General features: G+C 37.5%; 2 protein-coding genes across 4 annotated transcripts; one reads left to right on the top strand and one right to left on the bottom strand.

Moving 5' to 3' along the window:
* The first annotated feature begins 5,503 nt into the window (after positions 1-5,503).
* Positions 5,504-8,440, top strand: LOC103416296 (dof zinc finger protein 5-like). Of its 3 annotated transcripts, none has more exons than XM_008354556.4 (7): positions 5,504-5,732; positions 6,501-6,612; positions 7,431-7,478; positions 7,578-7,615; positions 7,709-7,781; positions 7,877-8,027; positions 8,119-8,440. In XM_008354556.4, exons 2-7 carry the CDS (start codon positions 6,580-6,582, stop codon positions 8,304-8,306), a joined length of 531 nt encoding a protein of 176 aa, XP_008352778.1. In that variant the 5' UTR covers positions 5,504-5,732; positions 6,501-6,579; the 3' UTR covers positions 8,307-8,440. The 3 variants fall into 3 exon arrangements, with proteins under 3 accessions (XP_008352778.1, XP_070679081.1, XP_070679080.1); XM_070822980.1 differs by having other exon boundaries at positions 6,501-7,361; XM_070822979.1 differs by lacking the exon at positions 6,501-6,612 and having other exon boundaries at positions 5,521-5,740.
* Positions 8,441-8,618: 178 nt separating this feature from the next.
* On the bottom strand, positions 8,619-16,415 carry LOC103416295 (uncharacterized). The gene is made up of 7 exons (XM_008354555.4): positions 15,797-16,415; positions 12,618-12,696; positions 11,971-12,122; positions 10,593-10,716; positions 10,267-10,452; positions 10,085-10,156; positions 8,619-9,961 (listed from the first exon to the last, which is right to left on the bottom strand). The coding sequence occupies exons 1-7, from the start codon at positions 16,216-16,218 to the stop codon at positions 9,137-9,139; spliced, it is 1,860 nt and encodes a 619-aa protein (XP_008352777.1). The 5' UTR covers positions 16,219-16,415; the 3' UTR covers positions 8,619-9,136.
* Between the last annotated feature and the right edge of the window lie 1,080 nt (positions 16,416-17,495).

Here is a 17,495-nt window from a genome sequence, read left to right as displayed (position 1 = left end):
GTCATACCTAAAGTGTAAATTTTGGGACAATCTCATACATCCGTTAGTCAAACTGTTAAATTTGCCGTTAATTGTGACGTGGCGCCCATGTGGACAATGATTGGGCGCCACGTGTCAACCACGTTTTGTTTTTTTTCTTTCTTCTTTTCTTCTTCTTCTTCTTCTTCTTCTTCTTCTTCTTCTTCTTCTTCTTCTTCTTCTTCCACCCGACTGCAACATTTTTTTTTCCTTCCTCCTTCTCCTTCCTTCCCCTTCTTCTCCTTCTTCCTTCTCTTCCTCCGAATCTGGGGAAGTTTTTTTTTTCTTCCTCCTTCTTCCTCCTTCTTCCTTCCTCTTCTTCTTCTTCTTCTTCTTCTTCTTCCTCCGAATCTGCCCAGATTCGGTTTTTTTCAAAAAGTTGCAGTCGGAGGAAGAAGAATGAGGAAGAAGAAGAAAAAAAAAGAAAAAAAAAAAAGCCGAATCTGGGTAGATTCGGAGGAAGAAGAAGAAGAAGAAGAAGAAGAGGAAGGAAGAAGGAGGAAGGAGAAGGAAGAAGGAGGAAGAAGAAGAAAAAAAAAAAAAAAAAAAAAACTTCCCCAGATTCGGAGGAAGAAGAAGAAGAAGAAGAAAAAGAAGGAGAAGGAGAAGAAGGGGAAGGAAGAAGGAAGAAGGAAGAAGGAGGAAGAAGAAGAAAGAAGGAAAAAAAAAACGAATCTGGGCAGATTCGGAGGAAGAAGAAGAAAAAGAAGAAGAAGGAATAAGGAGGAAGGAGAAGGAAGCAGGAAAAAAAAATTTCCCCAGATTCGGAGGAAGAAAAAGGAGAAGGAGAAGGAAGAAGAAGGAAGAAGGAGAAGAAGGGGAAGGAAGAAGGAGGAAGGAAGAAGGAGAAGGAGGAAGAAAAAAAAAAGTTTGCAGTCGGGTGGAAGAAGAAGAAGAAAGAAGAAAGAAGAAAGAAGAAGAAGAAAGAGAAAAAAAAAATCCCCAGATTTGGAGGAAGAAAAAGGAGAAGGAGAAGGAGAAGGAAGAAAAAGGAGAAGGAGAAGGAGAAGGAAGAAGAAGGAAGAAGGAGAAGAAGGGGAAGGAAGAAGGAGGAAGGAAGAAGGAGAAGGAGGAAGAAAAAAAAAGTTTGCTGTCGGGTGGAAGAAGAAGAAGAAGAAGAAAGAAGAAAGAAGAAAAAGAAGAAGAAAGAGAGAAAAAAAAAATTCCCCAAATTCGGAGGAAGAAAAAGGAGAAGGAGAAGGAGAAGGAAGAAGAAGGAAGAAGGAGAAGAAGGGGAAGGAAGAAGAAGGAAGGAAAAAGGAGAAGGAGGAAGAAAAAAAAAAGTTTGCAGTCGGGTGGAAGAAGAAGAAGAAGAAGAAGAAGAAAGAAGAAAGAAAGAAAAAAAAAAACGTGTCACAAAAAAAAAACGTGGCTGACACGTAGCGCCACGTCATTGTCCACATGGGCGCCACGTCACAATTAACGGCAAATTTAACAGTTTGACATACGGATGTATGAGACTGTCCCAAAATTTACACTTTAGGTATGACTCTGAGACGAAAAAAACTTGATGTACTAAATGTTGAAAACCATGAAACATGATGGTAGTAAACAGTCTTTTACCCTATTTTTTATTTACAAAAATTTTCATATAACTTCTATTTTTTCCTATAACTTCTATTTCACAAAATTTATTTCATATTTTTTTTAAATTCCATTTTTTTCCTATAACTTTTATTTCACAAAATTTGTTTCATATATTTTGTAAATTCTATTTTTTTTCCTATAACTTCCTAAGTCATTATACAACATTAAATTAAATTAAGTAACATGAAACAACATTAAACAATATGAAACAACATTAAATAATATGAATTTATGTTGTAGTTTTTAAATAATAAATTATGTTTAGCCCTATGACCCTTTGGCCTTCGGTTAGAGATGGTTTTTTGTGAAATGGCTAAAACGAGCCATCTGGCCCTCTGGCCCTTGGTTGGAGACGGAGACAAATATGGTCATGTACTGTTCATTAAAATATTAATATCTTGGAGATGGCGTCTCCAACCGATGGCTGGCCAGATGGCTCATTTTAGCCCTTTGGCCCTCTAAGATTCTCTAATATATTAATATTTTAATAAATAGTACATGACCATATTTGCCTCTGACACACCCTGTCCTGAAGGAGGGCATGCTGGCCGTCACGTGAGTGTGACGTAACCATTTACACAGTTCGGAAGCTTTAAAGATACAATTACTAAGATGAAACACCCGAGGGTGAGTCCTACTTTTGTGAATTCTGTCAGAACACCGTTGGATTCCTCGTGGCCACCAAAGCTCTGCTATCTAGAACCTGGAGGGACGCAAAACAAAGTTGAGTGGGTTAGTAAAACAAAGTTTTTCGAAAACATTTCATTTAAAACATTTATAACCCTTCGCTGTAAAACCTGTATACTTTCCCAGAAAATAATATAATAGCATATACCTTCAAATATCTCAAATCATCAATCTTTATCAAAACCAGAAAGTATGTCATGCTATAATGTCAAAAACAGAATATGGATGCATCAATATAACAGGTGAAATAAGGAATCAACCGGAGACCCTGCAGTTGGTCCTATACGGTTAATTCTATAGCTCAATATCCAATCCAACCGGAGTCACCACGGTGACCTGTACGGCGCTACTCTGCACATAAGTCAGAACTACCTGAAGTAGTCTGTACGACAAGAATGGTGTAATAATACGCTCTAGTGCTTCTCTCATCAATCATCTATGCACATAATCTAAGGTCACCTACCAGTCGGAACCACCTCTAATGGTCTGTACGACTAGCATGTCGGAACCCTCTATCGGTCTGTACAACATGCACCTACTTGGATCCAAGGTGAGCGTGCGGTGCGGTGAATAATATAAGCACTAACACCAAGGGTGCAGGTTATGAGCTTTCAACACAATTCACATTATCAACAATTCACATGATTAACATAAAACTCACCTGATACTCACCTGTGCGTCCACAGCACCAATTCACATATATATGCATCAATTACTAATTCATATATCTCATAATATGCATGCATGGCATTTTAAAATGTACTTTCATTTAAATTCAATTTCTGGGAAAAATATCAATAGTATATAGGTATAAACAGAAATACTGCCCACTCACCTGGAGTTCGCCCAACAACTCCCTAGCACAACACATCAAGGCGTCATGACGATCGGCGCCTAGAACAAAAATCAAATCCAACATCAGAAATCATATCGATAGAATATATAACTTATATAAAACACGTAACTACGTAATTCGATCCGGAAGATCTGCAACCCAGATTTCCAATCCATAACTTCCAGAGGTCCATAATATACATCTAGGACAACATCCTAAAATTTCATTACCATCCAACGGTCGGATCTCCGTCAATTTCCAAAACCAAGTGACGGTTAACATTCTATTTTATAAACTTACAACTCCAATTCTGAAAGATCCGTAAATCGGATTCCCGATCCGTAAGTTCCTATAATCCTCAAATATTACGTATTACAACGTATCAAAGTTTGGTGACAATCTGACAGTCAGATCGTCAATTCACATTTTCACCTAACCACGAATCGTAACGAACTTAGGTTCAATTACTCAATTTACGTCCATCAATTATCAAAACTGAACCTAGAACCTTAAACACATGCTAAGAATGACATTGGCGGGCCATTGGCCACGCGCCGCCGTACGGGCCGCCGCGGGTGGCGGGTGGCGGTCGGCCGCCCCAGCTCGCTGGAAAATCCAACTATTTCAAAAAATTCTCAAAAATATAGAATTGAAGATCTCAATTAGTAGAGTAAAATTTATACCTGAGGCCAAGGCCAATGTGGCCTGGAAACATTTCAATTTCACCAAAATCCGTGCGGAACCCTAGAATTGGGTGAGTTCCAATTCGTCTTTAAATCAACTCCGTCGTCCCAACCAATGCTTGGGATTTGTTCTAGGCCTCAAGAGGAAGCTATGGGTGGTGGCAATTGGAAGAAATTGCTTCGGGATTGGGTGATTCGAAGCCAAAGCCGCCACACCCCTCCTTGCGGTTTTCTCCATTTTGAAAGCCAAATATCTCAAATTTTGAGATGGAATGGGTAGAGGAAGGCTCCTAGAGTGTTTCCCATGAGGTTTCTTGAAGCAATTCGCCGGAAAAACGGGTGAAAATCGTCGGAAAATAGAGATGGGTGCGTGGGTAAACGGGTTGGGGAAAAACCCGTTTCTGATCTTCTCTCCTCCGCTTCTCGCCCTCTCTCCTTTCCTCCTTTCCTCTGTTCCGATTGGCCATCTTCTCCTTCTCTCTTCTCCTGATTCGTCCCCTCCTTCTTCTTTCAGATTGGGCAGTTTTGCCCAATCCCATTTTTTTTTCCTTTCTTCTTTCTTCCCGACTGCCCAATCCTCATTCTTCTTCTTCTTCTTACGCACACACACCCACAAACCTTCTTCTCTCATCCCAGCCATCCATTTAATTCTTCATTAAATCTGGGCCGTCCATTATCATAAAAAATTTTCCAGATTTTACTAAATTATAATTCCTAAAATGCCCAAATTTCAAACATTAATAAATTATTCGATACAACTCCAAATCACGCACCGTCTGCGCCCACGCGTCCGTAGCGACGAATACTACGAGGATATGTCAAGAAAACAAATCTTAGATGGCACGACACAACGATTAACCTCGAATAATGCGCGTGCCTCAAAGGGCATTTTTGTAAAATCCTTTATTAAAACTTTAAAATTCTTAAAATCAGGGACGGGCTGTCACAGCCTCTGTCTCCAACTGAGGGCCAGAGGGCCAGAGGGCTCGTTTTAGCCCTTTCACAAAAAACTGTCTCCAACTGAGGGCCAAACATAATTTATTATTTAAAAACTACAACTTAATGTTGTTTCATGTTACTTAATTTAATTTAATGTTGTATAATGGCTTAGGAAGTTATAGGAAAAAAAATAGAATTTAAAAAAAAATATGAAACAAATTTTGTGAAATAGAAGTTATAGGAAAAAAATGGAATTTAAAAAAAATAGATGAAACAAATTTTGTGAAATAGAAGTTATAGGAAAAAAATGGAATTTAAAAAAAATAGATGAAACAAATTTTGTGAAATAGAAGTTATAGGAAAAAAAATGGAATTTAAAAAAAAATATATGAAACAAATTTTGTGAAATAGAAGTTATAGGAAAAAAATGGAATTTAAAAAAATATGAAATAAATTTTGTGAAAAAGAAGTTATAGGAAAAAATAGAAGTTATATGAAAAAAAATTTAAATAAAAAATAATAAAAAAACTGTAAAAAAAATTAAAAATAAAAAATCAAATGCAACGGCTACTAGCCGTTGCATTTGAATTTTTTCTTAAGAAATCCGATAATCGACAGTAATACATTTATACTAAATCATAGCATGTATTCCTATTGGTTATAACTGACAAAAATAACAAAACATTAAAAAAAAATGGCCAGCCCCGGGCTGGCTGGCTGGATAGATAACTATCAGCCGGTTCCAAATTAGACCAATTGAATTCTGAAACCCTACTTCTATTACAGAGGTGGTATGGTACAAAAAAATGTGTGGTAAGTAGAGCATTTACGGTCGAACCAAGACAAGTAGCAGTAGGTACCTCACAGAGAGAGAGAGTGGGAGAGAGAGATGGATGGGTTGCCTGCAAGGGGAGTGAGAAAGAGAGAGATCATACCGGACATAGTTGAAGTAATCAACTTAGAAGAAGACAATGCAGCTCAAGGTAAAATTGCTCCCAATTTGAGCATGCATTTCTTTCTGGTTGGGCTCAAAGCTCAAATCTTTTTAGGGTTTACGGGTTAGATTTATTCTGTTAGGGTTTACATGAAAGGCCAGATTGATACATTACATTTGCTGCCTGCAAGTATAATTTCTTGTAAAGAATTTCAGTTTGGATTTTTGCTTTTTTTTGTTTTTATATGATAAAATTTGTAAACATAAACTAGGTGCATTGCTCTGTTTGATTGCTGAATTATATGAGGGATTGTAACTGAAATTTTTGATCTATTTTTTTTGTAATTCATGCTTTGGTTTTAGAAAGGGTGGTGCTATCCACACACCTCTTTTATCTTCCACACAACCCTGTTAATTTCTGTCATTTAGTCATCTTGAATTCATCGGACCGGTGTCTGAAAGTTACTTAAGAAGAATGTGTGGAAGATAAACAGGAGTGTGTGGATAGCACCACCCCTTCGAAAAATGAGTGAAATTTTTAGGCCTTTTTGTGAGATTATGCTTTGTTATCTGAAAAAAGACTGAAACTTTTTGGCTTTATGTAAAGTTAGCTTTGTTTACTTGAAAATGACCTAAACTTCTGGTTTTTTTTTGTAAGATTATGCTTTGTTTTTCTGAGAAAAGACTGAAAATTTTGGGCTTTACGTAATATTATGCTTTGTTATGTTAAAAAGGACTTATATTTCTGGGCTTTTTTCTAAGATTATGCATTGCTTGCTGAAAACGACTGAGAATTTTGGCCTGAATTCGATGCCAGATAAGAAGAAAACATGTAAGAAAGTGGAGGGATCGAATGCGGATCAAGTTGGTTCCTTCACTAAGGCCATCTCCAACTGATGGCTAGCCAGAGAGCTCGTTTTATCCATCTGGTCCTCCAAGATTCTCCAAGATATTAATATTTTAATGAACAATACAGTGTCATATTTGCATTCGTCTCCAACCGAGGGCCAGAGGGCTAGAGGGCTCGTTTTAGCCCTGTCACAAAAAATCGTCCTCAACCGAGAGCCAAAGGGCCATAGGACCAAACATAATTTATTATTTAAAAACTACAACTTAAATGTTTTTAAAAATGTTGTTTAAGTTTCATGTTGTATAATTTTTATGTTGGTTAATGTTATTTAATGTTGTTTCATATTGTTTAATGTTGTTTCATGTTACTTAATTTAATTTAATGTTGTATAATGCCTTAGGAAGTTATAGGAAAAAAAAAATAGAATTTAAAAAAAAAATATGAAACAAATTTTGTGAAATAAATTTTGTGAAATAGAAGTTATAGGAAAAAATAGAAGTTATATGAAAAATTTTGTAAATAAAAAATAATAATAAAAATGTAAAAAAAAAAAAACAAATGCAACGCTACTAGCCGTTGCATTTGAATTTTTTAAGAAATCATGTCGGTTATAACCGATAGAAATAACAAAACATTAAAAAAAAAAAAAAAAAGCCGGTCAGCCAACCTTCCAGCCCTCTAGCCCTCCCCGATTCCGTGGGGCTCTCCTAGATTCCAGAGCCCTCTGACCTAGCCCTCGGTTGGACGGTTTTCGGGCTATTTTCGACCCTCTGGCCCTCTGAACCCTTCGGTTGGAGGTGGCCTAAAGTGACTCAAAATATTCATGATGTAAGTATTCCTTTTTTTCCTTTATTCCTCTTCATTAATGTGACTTGTTTGATCTGAATATGTTGTCAGGAAAAAATGATGCTCATGCAACTTTATTCCACAACCAGGAGTGAAAAGGTTGTCTTTTTGTCAATCTGATTTGGCTAAATTGTTTTGTTTTTGATGATTTAGTTTGTTTAATTACTTTGTTATATTATCTTCTGAATGTGCTGACAGAATGCCAAGATGCTGCTTAAAATTTTGGGAGACAGCGCGTATCCTTTTCTCTTGTGATCTATTTGGTAATTTTTCTCTTTTGTTTTCGTCTATCATTTCTACCGTTTGGGGTACTTAATTCAGTTGCGAAGTAAATCTCTGAACAACATTGGTGAGTTGGAAAGAATTAGAGAGGAGAACAAGGTGCATGTTAAGGAGGAAAGGGTAAGTTCAACTGACGAAATCACAAATGTGTAGGCTTTCGCTTTTTTATATTCAAACGGAGGATGTAACATGTATTATTCTGTTCATTCATACAGGCTGTTGAGGCCAAGAAGCCAGAGACTCAGAAGAAGGACGTAGAGAGGAAGCCAAGAAGCCAGCCAGAAACTCAGAAGGACGTAGAGAGGAAGAAGAAGCCAGAAGTTGTAAACAAGAATGGAAGAGAGGAAGCCGGCTCCTCCAGACCTGGTAATTAACTTGACATTCCTAACGTTTGAGATTTTGGCATCTTCGTACTACCGTACCAACATTCCTTTTGACATTTGGTAAATGCCTACAGCTTTGCATCCTGCTGCTGATGAAAGAGACCGAGCTGGAGAGGAGGCTCGCAAGAAGACAATTCCCTGCGCTCGCTGTGGTGGCACGAACACAACGTTTCGTTACTTCAATCAAGGGGATCTCAGGAAGGACACACGTAAGTGTCATGATTGTAACAGAGCGTGGGTTGTAGGTGCAAAATTGAGATAATATTAATAGGATTGGGACAGTACGGTAGTACAAAGATGCCAACAAAATCTCAAACGTGAGGAATGTCAAGCTATTGACTGTTAAGGACAAGGTTCGAATTATGTGGTATGGTTGCAGATATGTTTTAGCTGAAACTCCATGCATACGTTCACCATCTAACGGTTAGATATGTTCAAATATGATATAACCAGTCGATGGTGAATGCGTTAAATACATGCATGTACGGTAGCCAAATCCGGATATTTAATTCTATTTATGCATATATGCTATTCTGTAAGCAGTGTAGAACTTTTATAGGCAAAATTGTAAAAATGGGACATAAAAAAGAAGCTTATAGCTTTTAACCTTGCAACAAGGTTCAGGAGAAGGGATTACATATGTAACACATCAAGACCAGGAAAACTTGCTACTGTATAACAGCAGTAATGCAGTAAAAATCATTACAATAATTTCGACAACGCGACAGACTCGATGTTCGTTTATTGAAGTCTTTCCCAGGAACCGATAACTCCTCTACTCCACAACAAAGGTGATTATATGGATGAATTTTACAATTTGGATAGACAATAAACTTGCACAAGATCTTTTTCCCCCTCCCTTCAATATGTTGACGAATCAAAGATCGAATTGATTGCTGAAGCTGCAGCATGTACAGAGGATGCCATCTACACTGTCCACGTGTTGAGACTGAAGAAAACATTAGATGAACACTTCGTATCTTAATGGTGGCACTTCGACCACAAGCTCATCCTTTTAGCTTGCAATATTAGTTCTCCTGCTTCAGCAATGAAAGTACGGCAAACGATACCCAAATAAGATTCGCAAACAACTCAGACTATGCTAGGCGGGTCACCTACCCAATTGCAGACAGCACGGGGCCAGCGTGTTCTTATGCAGTCCACCAGAGGTGCGTGCTGAGCAGGCTCCGGCTTAGCAATTTCTGAGACTTTCCCTCCAGATTCATTACCACTAGAAGCTGAGGTCACTACCACATCTGTCATGTATTCTTCAGGAGTCCACCTTGGAGGTACCGACACCCTCAATTTTGTGAGCCTAGGTCTTTGAACTGGAATCTCGCCTCCCGAGCTTGTCTGGCTTCCATTCAGGTCAGATTTTGCAATTCCATTAAAATGGTAAAGATCAAACACCTTCTTACCCATCAATCCAGTTGAATCCTTCAGGCCTCCTAAGCTCTTGTCCAAATCCAAAATGACCTGCCAGAATTCGCTCCATACAATAAATCCTGTGCTGCAGAGGAGGTCAACCTTCTCAGTTGGAAGTTTTACGTTAGTTTCCCTAAGGACTTGATGAAAGCCTTCTACACTAATAAAACCACCGCCGCCGCTCTGATCTTGTGCATCAAAAGCTTTCCGAATATGTGATTCCCTTCCTTCCAGTTCATTCTCATCTTGGACAGTGGTATCAAGAGAAAAAAGGACTGTATAGTGAGACTCGCTTCCAACTACCCAGATTGGCCATTTTGGACTTTTCAAATACTGACCAACCTTACAGAAATTTAGGGATTCTAACAGAGTGAGGAATCCAACTTCCACAGTTTTCGATATGCCTTTTAAAGACATGCCACCACCCAAATCCATCTTTCCATCGAAAACATTAGGGACTGCCTGCCCGCAGAGCAATAAGTTCACAATTTCCTGTTCCATAACGTACAAGGCAGAACAATGAAATTTTAATGCAAGGTTCATAAAGAGAATAGCAAATGGATCAAGTACTGAAGCACTGGGCCAAAAGTGGAACTCAGTCACATGGATGCATACCTGTGAGGCATGGCCAAACGGAGCAGTGACAAGGGGTAGGCTGGGGTCGTCCCTATCAGATTGAACTAAGTCCTGCAGTAGAGTAAGTTCAATAAATTAGTTTAGTTAACAAAAAAATATCACTGCGTTACTGAATTAAAGTGTACAGTGTTCAAAAGAGCTTTCAAGCTTGAAAAACATACCAGTCCACGAGAAAGTAAAGCAGAAATAAGGAACAGCAGTGCCCCCATACGACTTTGAAAAGCAGGAAGCACTGCTTGGAGCCTCTGAAATGCACTTTCTTGTGTTGTGTATGTGCTAACTCTTAGCACTTTATGCAAATCAGCAGCCGATTCGATTGAAAGACCTTCAAGTGACTTGGTTATTACCTGTCAAGGCAGAAATATAAAGGCTCAAAGTTTAATTCAAACCAAATCCATATGAATATTCTGCGAGTGCATCATACATTATTCTTATCAGGAGAAAAGAAAAAAATAAGTGTATGAATCACTAGCTCCAGTTCACTTACTTCATCATTCAGTCTGTCTTCAGACCTCTCAGTTTCTTCTCCAATAACACTTAAAGTCGCAATCACCGCCCTTTTGTTGCTTCCACATAAGAACAATATCTCACCCATACTTCTAATAAGTACTCTGTCAAAAGGACGAAGTGTTGGTTTCAGCAACATGAATTCCCATGAGTCAACTTAATCAATCATGAAAAATATTATCAAATTACCAACATGAATCAACATAGGGTCAAATAATTTTCATACAGAGAGGATGCAAGAAGATGGTGCTTAGAACTTTCATGCAAATTTTCTTATAATCCTATTTCAAACCGGGTTCAGACACATATCAGGCAGTCGTCTTTTTCTTCCTTTCAGCATGATTTGGAAATATATGGTTTCACTCAAGGTTATGGTTTTTGGCTCGGTTGGTGGTACATGGGAAGGTTAACACCAGCAATTTACTCCAAGGACATGGGCTGGGATTCTTTTTATGCCCAGATTGGTGTATTTATGCAAGAGTTTGGGGGAGAGAGTGGATCATGTTTTCTTATCTTTCCCTTTTAGTTGTAAGTCAGGGTGCTTTTTATTAACCAGATTAAAGTTTATTGGTTGGCGACAAAACTCTTTTGTTTGTTTGCTGAGAAGTTAATTATTGGGTGGTGGAAGGAAGGCTAATCAATATATGGGTTGCTTGGGGTTGGCTATTATTAAGGCTATTTGGTCAGAAAGGAATCAGCGGATCTTTGAAGATGTTGGGGGAATGGAAGTGGAAGAGGTGTGGAAGTAGTTCAAGTTTTGGGCAGCGCTTAGGGCTTCTGGATCTCGTCTTTTGGGTGAGATTCTGTATCTCTTAGTCTTTACGAATACCTCTTTATCCAATACTATTCCAAATAGAAAGAAAAAAAACATATTTGTGCCAATTTCAGAGAAAAGAAAATAATAATCCTAAAAGCAGAAGCCTTGCACATAAAAAGTTAAGGTACAATGTGAAATCGTAAAACAATTTCTGAAGAGCGCAAGGAGATGGTAAATCTTACAAAAGTTTAATATACAAAGGTAAAGTGGTTACAAAAAGTAAGACTTACTAGTCATTAGCCTTGCACATAAAAAAAACTGAAAAACATTTTTGCACATCCTATAAAAATGCTCTGATTTCTCCTTATACTTTATGTAGAAACAAAAGTTAAACAATAGTTTTCCAGTGAAATTAGTGTATATTTACAAAGGAGGGAAAAGTTTGCAATGTGTGCTTACAACTCAATAATGTGCAACAGAAATGAGTTAACCAGAATGGATGTACAGGAAGTGTCTGTGGCTTGTGCTAATTACAATATGAATAACTTAATGCATAAGCATGTTCAACCATCATATAAATTACCATGCAATGATTAATCACCTTGCTTTTGCATCTTCAGTTAGAGAGGCAAAATTATTTGTTGCAACACACTGACTATTAGACGGTGTCCCTGAACCCGTATTTTGATGCATGTTTGGTGCAACTTTACCTAATTCAGCTGGGTAGAAAAGTAGGTATTTGAGAACAAATGCCTGCACAACCAAACAGAAAATACTATTACCAGTCTAAAAGAGAATCATGAAATGCCTGTCAAGTCAATAACATTTTTTAAAAAGCACCAAGAAATATTAAATAATAATACTAATAAATTGAAGAAACATCAATTAAACCTAGGGGGTGGGTAGGGGCAAAGACACATATCTTATTACAATGACAGAAACATGTCTCAAAAACATCACATATTAAAAAAAAAAAAAAATTTCTTCATATGACACAGATATTAGGAAAAAAAAAGGATAAAAGGCTCAATACAATCTTTTTGTTTCCTCCCACCGTAATTTCACTCACATCAATAAAATTGAGGAGTAAAAAAACTTTCTTATGCGAATAGCATGAAAATTGAGTTATATTCCTCAAAATACAAAAGGTGCCATTGATATTGCATGTGCAAAGCAAGAGAATTTTGAGCAACACCACATTATTAAAAGAAACACATAACATATTATGTTGAGAAATCAGGAAGTTACTTGAATGGCTGCTAAAACGCCACAGGGCCCACCTTCATGCTGCACTAGACCCATAGATGTTTCTGGATCAGGGCTAAACCTATAAAAAAAAGTTTTTTATATTAGCCAAACAAGTGAAACAACCACAAATTTATTTTTCAATACCATAATAACAGTAAACAATGGAGATCATATTAAGGGGTGGTTTGGGAGTGAGGTGCTTAAAAAAAAAACACCCATGAAAAAAAGCTGTGAAGGTTTTAGGTGTTTGGTAAACTAAAAAAAAGGGCTTATTTTGGAAGCTGCTGTGAGAATAAGCTGAAATCAAAGGAAAAAGCTGAAGCAGCTATTTGTAGCTTTGGAAAACTGGCTTTTTTTCAAAGCACACGGAGCTACAATGCTCCTTGAATGAAAAGACCCACTATCAGACTGCTTTTTTTTCCAAAAGCACTTTTACAAAAAAGTTTACCAAACACTCTGCTGATTTATTTCACAGCCACTTATTCTCACAGCATAGCCGCTTATTCTCACAGCAGCTTTTTTTCTAAGCACAGCAATACCAAACCAGCCCTAAGGATGTGATGAAATTCAAAGTGAGAAGAGAATTCAGTAAACTTGTTAAACATGGAGGCAAAATTTCTAACCAGGCACAAGTTTCCTCAAGTGATTTAAATATGTCCATAACTGGTGTCTTACAGAAGTGTTTCCGATAACTTATATATTATGGTGGCATAATTGGATGATGCACAAAGAAACCTAAGTTTTGAGCATAGAATCATAAAACTACAACAATACAGAACTGTTGAGTTGATTCAGTAAATTTAAATTGATTGTCTTCTGATGAATAAAGTATAAAGTAAACTAACTGCGGCACATGTGGATTAGTACAAGCATGACCAGATATGAAGGTTTTTATCTCCATAACCTGAAAAAGCTAATAATAGTCCCTTTCTCTGTTTGTTTTTGTTCTTTTCTTCCCATCATCATTCCAAAGACATACTAAAAACAAAGAGGTGGGCCATAGTTTTAGTGAATTGAGTTTTGAAGGTCCAGTATAGAGTTTCTGCTAGCTGGAAAAGAACAACTAGAAGAACAAAAACTTCCATCCATTCAGTGTTAGCTTAAAGGGCCCTTTAAACTTTCAAAGATAAAAATGAAAGACAAATACTCCGGAAATGCATCGCCATGTTTTTGTCAATGTATGTCCCTATTAAATTATCAGCAAAACCATAAAACATTTCATGAAGATGTATTAATATCCTAATTCTTAAGTTCCTATCTCTGTCCGTGTAATGTGAGTCCAACCATACAAATAACTAATGACAGGGCCCAACAACCATACTCTATTTCAAATATGGGTCCAGATATCCAGCTGATTGGATAGAATGCTTACTTTTCTATAGTAAATCTGCCACATCATATCTTTTAAAGCTTTACTAAAAGTCTACAACCATGTTAGCATTTTCATGCTATGTGGGTAAAGATTGCATAAGCATGTGTGCCTCGGGGAAAAGTAACAAATGTGTGAAGGCGACCAAGTTTTTACCATTATACAACAATCATCACAAGCAAGCTTAAGCTTTTTATAAACCTATATATTCCCACCCCATTTGTTATATGTGGAATGGTCTCCAAAGAAAAAGTAAATGAGAGAAACAAGTTCCCTTGATGGATTATGCCGCCAAAAGCAATCAAAGACAACCTAATCCATCAGAATTGGGGATTTCACTTCTTTGCTATCTTTTTCTAAGGGAATGTGTTATCTTCCTCTAAATATACTTTTTTCTTTCTTTTGAGAAGATTGTAGGACAGTTACTAGAAGGTGGAAACTCTGGATCATATGCACCTAGAGTTAAAACCCAGAATATCATGATCTCCACCATCTAAATCACATACTAGAAGGTGACAAAGAAAACTGCCCCGTAACTTCGGGAGAAGGGGTGCCCTTCGCAAAGGGAGTTGCAGTGAACAGGTCCGGTCAACTGTTTACCAAAAAGCACAAGTCTCCGCAAAGTAGTGAGACCATGTATGGGAGTTGATTCCTGCCCAGTGCAGGAAGGTCAAGAAAGGAAGGCTGGAATGCCAAAGGGTGTTCATTATTGAGTCCAATTCACCCAACCCGATAGTACATACCCATTTTGGGAGATAATAAATCCTCTAGGCATTTAGTCTGGATGCAACACAAAGCCAAGAATAAGGAGGCGAAAATTTTGGTCCTTTTGTGTATTTAAGAGTTAGTCCATCTCTTTCCATACTTTCCAACCTGCTTCTCTGATTTGGATGGCTAAAAGAAGGAAAAAGCTTTATGGAGTTAATGTCTGCCAGTTTTTAAGGTAATTTAGAGTGAGCGTAACAAACGGATTTGGGAGAATCACAGTGCACAGAGAGAAGAGGTTTTATGTGATAAAAGTCAGATTTTGGTCTTCACTTTGGGCTTTAATGTCCAGAGCTTTGGGATATTTTGTTTTCTTCTATTTTGGAAGATTCCAAAGTAGCCGTTCATTAAGAGTCAATTAGTGTCTTTAGAATTATGTTAAATAGATTTTATAATAAATACTCTGGCGGTACAACATTCTGTTCTCGTTAATACAGTTTTTATGATAAATTAATAACCTCTAATGGGATGAACCTTTCTTGACAACACAGCTCCCACCCCTATGCCTGATACATCACATTCCACATTTACTCCCTTCTGGCTTTACCTTTAGGGATTCTTACCCTTGATGTTTTGGTTCTTTCTAATCATGACACTTTTCTTGTTTCTTTTGTTTGTGTCCAGCCAGTTGTGTGTGCGTTTTAAAGGCTTATCCGGCCTGATTCCACCTAGTGGCAAATTCAACCAACAGAGAAAGCAACCCTAGCCCTTAGCGCAAGCACTAAGTAAGTAAACTACCTTTGTTCTGCATTATGACACTGATTAAAAGACCCGCTAAAGTCATCAATTTTTTTTTACATAGCTGCTTACTTTTAAGAAAAATATCGCGGCTTACTTGCATATAAAATGCAAATGAAATGTTTTGAACATAGAAAACAAGAACCCTAGTCCAACTCACTACAAAGACAAATCTTTTTCTAATTCCCAGCCCCATCCCAAATGAACCGTTCCACTGGTGCATCAAAATACACAAACTTTACAAGAAAAGCCAGAAACTTCAGCCATGAAAATTAGACCACAGTTACAAAAGGAATGTTATACACACCTTATACCCTGATTACTCCACTGCGCAAGAATGCCCTTGGTAACCTCGGACCCGAAAACCATCGAAAACAGCTGCTTTGCATCCTCTTCGCTCAACCCCTTTCCCAAATTCACTTGCTCCAAACTCAATTCCTTATCCTTCGTCACCACCTTTGGCGCCAAACCCGAACAGGAACCCGCAGACCCGGACAACACCTTGCTAGGTGAAGCCGAAGGCGAAGACTTCTTGGCGACCAGCATTCTCTTCTCAGCTGCAGCAGCCATGAGCTCTCGCTGAAGTCTCCGGGTCTTCACTGCCGACGGCTCCTCAGCCGGAGCTCCGGCGGGTCCGTCCCTGGGTTTGCTACGCTTGGGATCCGGGGGTGAATTCTGCATACTCATCCGCAGTGCCATTCGGAGGTCCTCCTCCTCGTGATTCGCCATTGGAACCCTTTAGATCCAAGGCTCGACAATTAGGGTTCCGATTCCAAATCGCACAACAACTGTTGAGATTTGAGGAAGAAGGAGAGGAGGAATCGGAAATGGAATTCAAAACCCTCGATGGGAGGGTTAAACGTTACAAAAAGCAAGACATGGAAAGAAAGGAATGAAAATTATGAGAGACAACGAATTCCAGACCATTTGCGACGCGAAACGGTGCGTATAAGGTAGCGACAACAACCGTGAGTCCGTAGGAAATTACGATTTAGGTCTTCGTGTTTTGTGTTACGGTTGATAAAATGAGGATATTTTTGTCAATTAGTATTGGCAGATAGGATAAGCGTTACATTAACGTGGCCGGTGATACCTTTCCCTTCATGGGAAGCAAAGCAAAAGCCGTTTCCTGTTGGACGAATCTTTTTCTTTTTCTGTTACAGCTCGTATGCTATGAATCAAGTTGTTAAAATGGTGCTTGAATTTTAAGTCAATTGAAACAATAATTTTTTAATTAAAAATTCATGATTATTGGTCTCTTAATACTTAACTTATCAAAACGTGTAACTATGATTATTTTTATCAATTTAGTTAGAATTCTGTCAAATTGAGTTATATTGGAATGACTATTAATTTGATTAAAGTTGAGGGATCATTATTCAAATCAGATTAAAATTAAGAAATCATTTCTCTAATTAGGTTAAAGTTGAAAAATCATTGCAACATTTTTCTCATTTGATTTTCTGTATTTGCTATTTGATTCAGCTTTACGTGCGTATCCCGCAACTTAATTTGACAAAAGTTTTAACAAAGTTAATAAAAAATACCATAACTACACGTTTTAATTAAGGTTTTTTAGTTAAAATAGTCTCTGATATTTGCATAACACATAACTTTGGTTCCTGAGATTTAAAATCAATAGAAGTGGTCCTGAGATTGTTCATCATCCATTATTTTGGTCATTTAGTTAAAAAAGTCCGTTAAGTTGAGGGTATAACACAGAACTTTGGTCTCTGAAATTTACATAACACATTATTTTGGTTACCGAGATTTGCATAACACTTTGGTCAATGATATTGTCCATCATCTATCATTTTGTTAATTCCATTAAAAATCACAGGACAACTTAACAAAGTTCTTTAATTGAATGACCAAAATAATGGATGGTGGATAATGTTGCAACCACTTCCATTGATTTTAAATCTTAGGGATCAAAATTATGTGTTAGGAAAATATCAAAAACAACTTTAATTAAAAAAATCTTTAATTAATTAAAAATAAACCAT

The sequence above is a fragment of the Malus domestica genome, chromosome 05 (genome assembly GCF_042453785.1).
Source record: "Malus domestica chromosome 05, GDT2T_hap1".
NCBI classification, from domain to species: Eukaryota; Viridiplantae; Streptophyta; class Magnoliopsida; order Rosales; family Rosaceae; genus Malus; species Malus domestica.
The sequence above is the reverse complement of the archived record's forward strand: the minus strand, read 5'-3'. Positions and strand labels throughout refer to the sequence as shown.

Coding starts and splice junctions, on each gene's coding strand:
- LOC103416296 (XM_070822979.1), top strand. CDS start 5,639: ATGGATGGGTTGCCTGCAAGGGGAGTGAGAAAGAGAGAGATCATACCG. Junction 7,616..7,708: donor AAAATTTTGGGAGACAGCGC/GTATCCTTTTCT, acceptor TCAGTTGCGAAG/TAAATCTCTGAACAACATTG. Junction 8,028..8,118: donor AGCCGGCTCCTCCAGACCTG/GTAATTAACTTG, acceptor AAATGCCTACAG/CTTTGCATCCTGCTGCTGAT.
- LOC103416295 (XM_008354555.4), bottom strand. CDS start 16,218: ATGGCGAATCACGAGGAGGAGGACCTCCGAATGGCACTGCGGATGAGT. Junction 12,697..15,796: donor TGGAGTAATCAGGGTATAAG/GTGTGTATAACA, acceptor TTTTTTTTATAG/GTTTAGCCCTGATCCAGAAA. Junction 9,962..10,084: donor CGTTTGGCCATGCCTCACAG/GTATGCATCCAT, acceptor GTTATGGAACAG/GAAATTGTGAACTTATTGCT.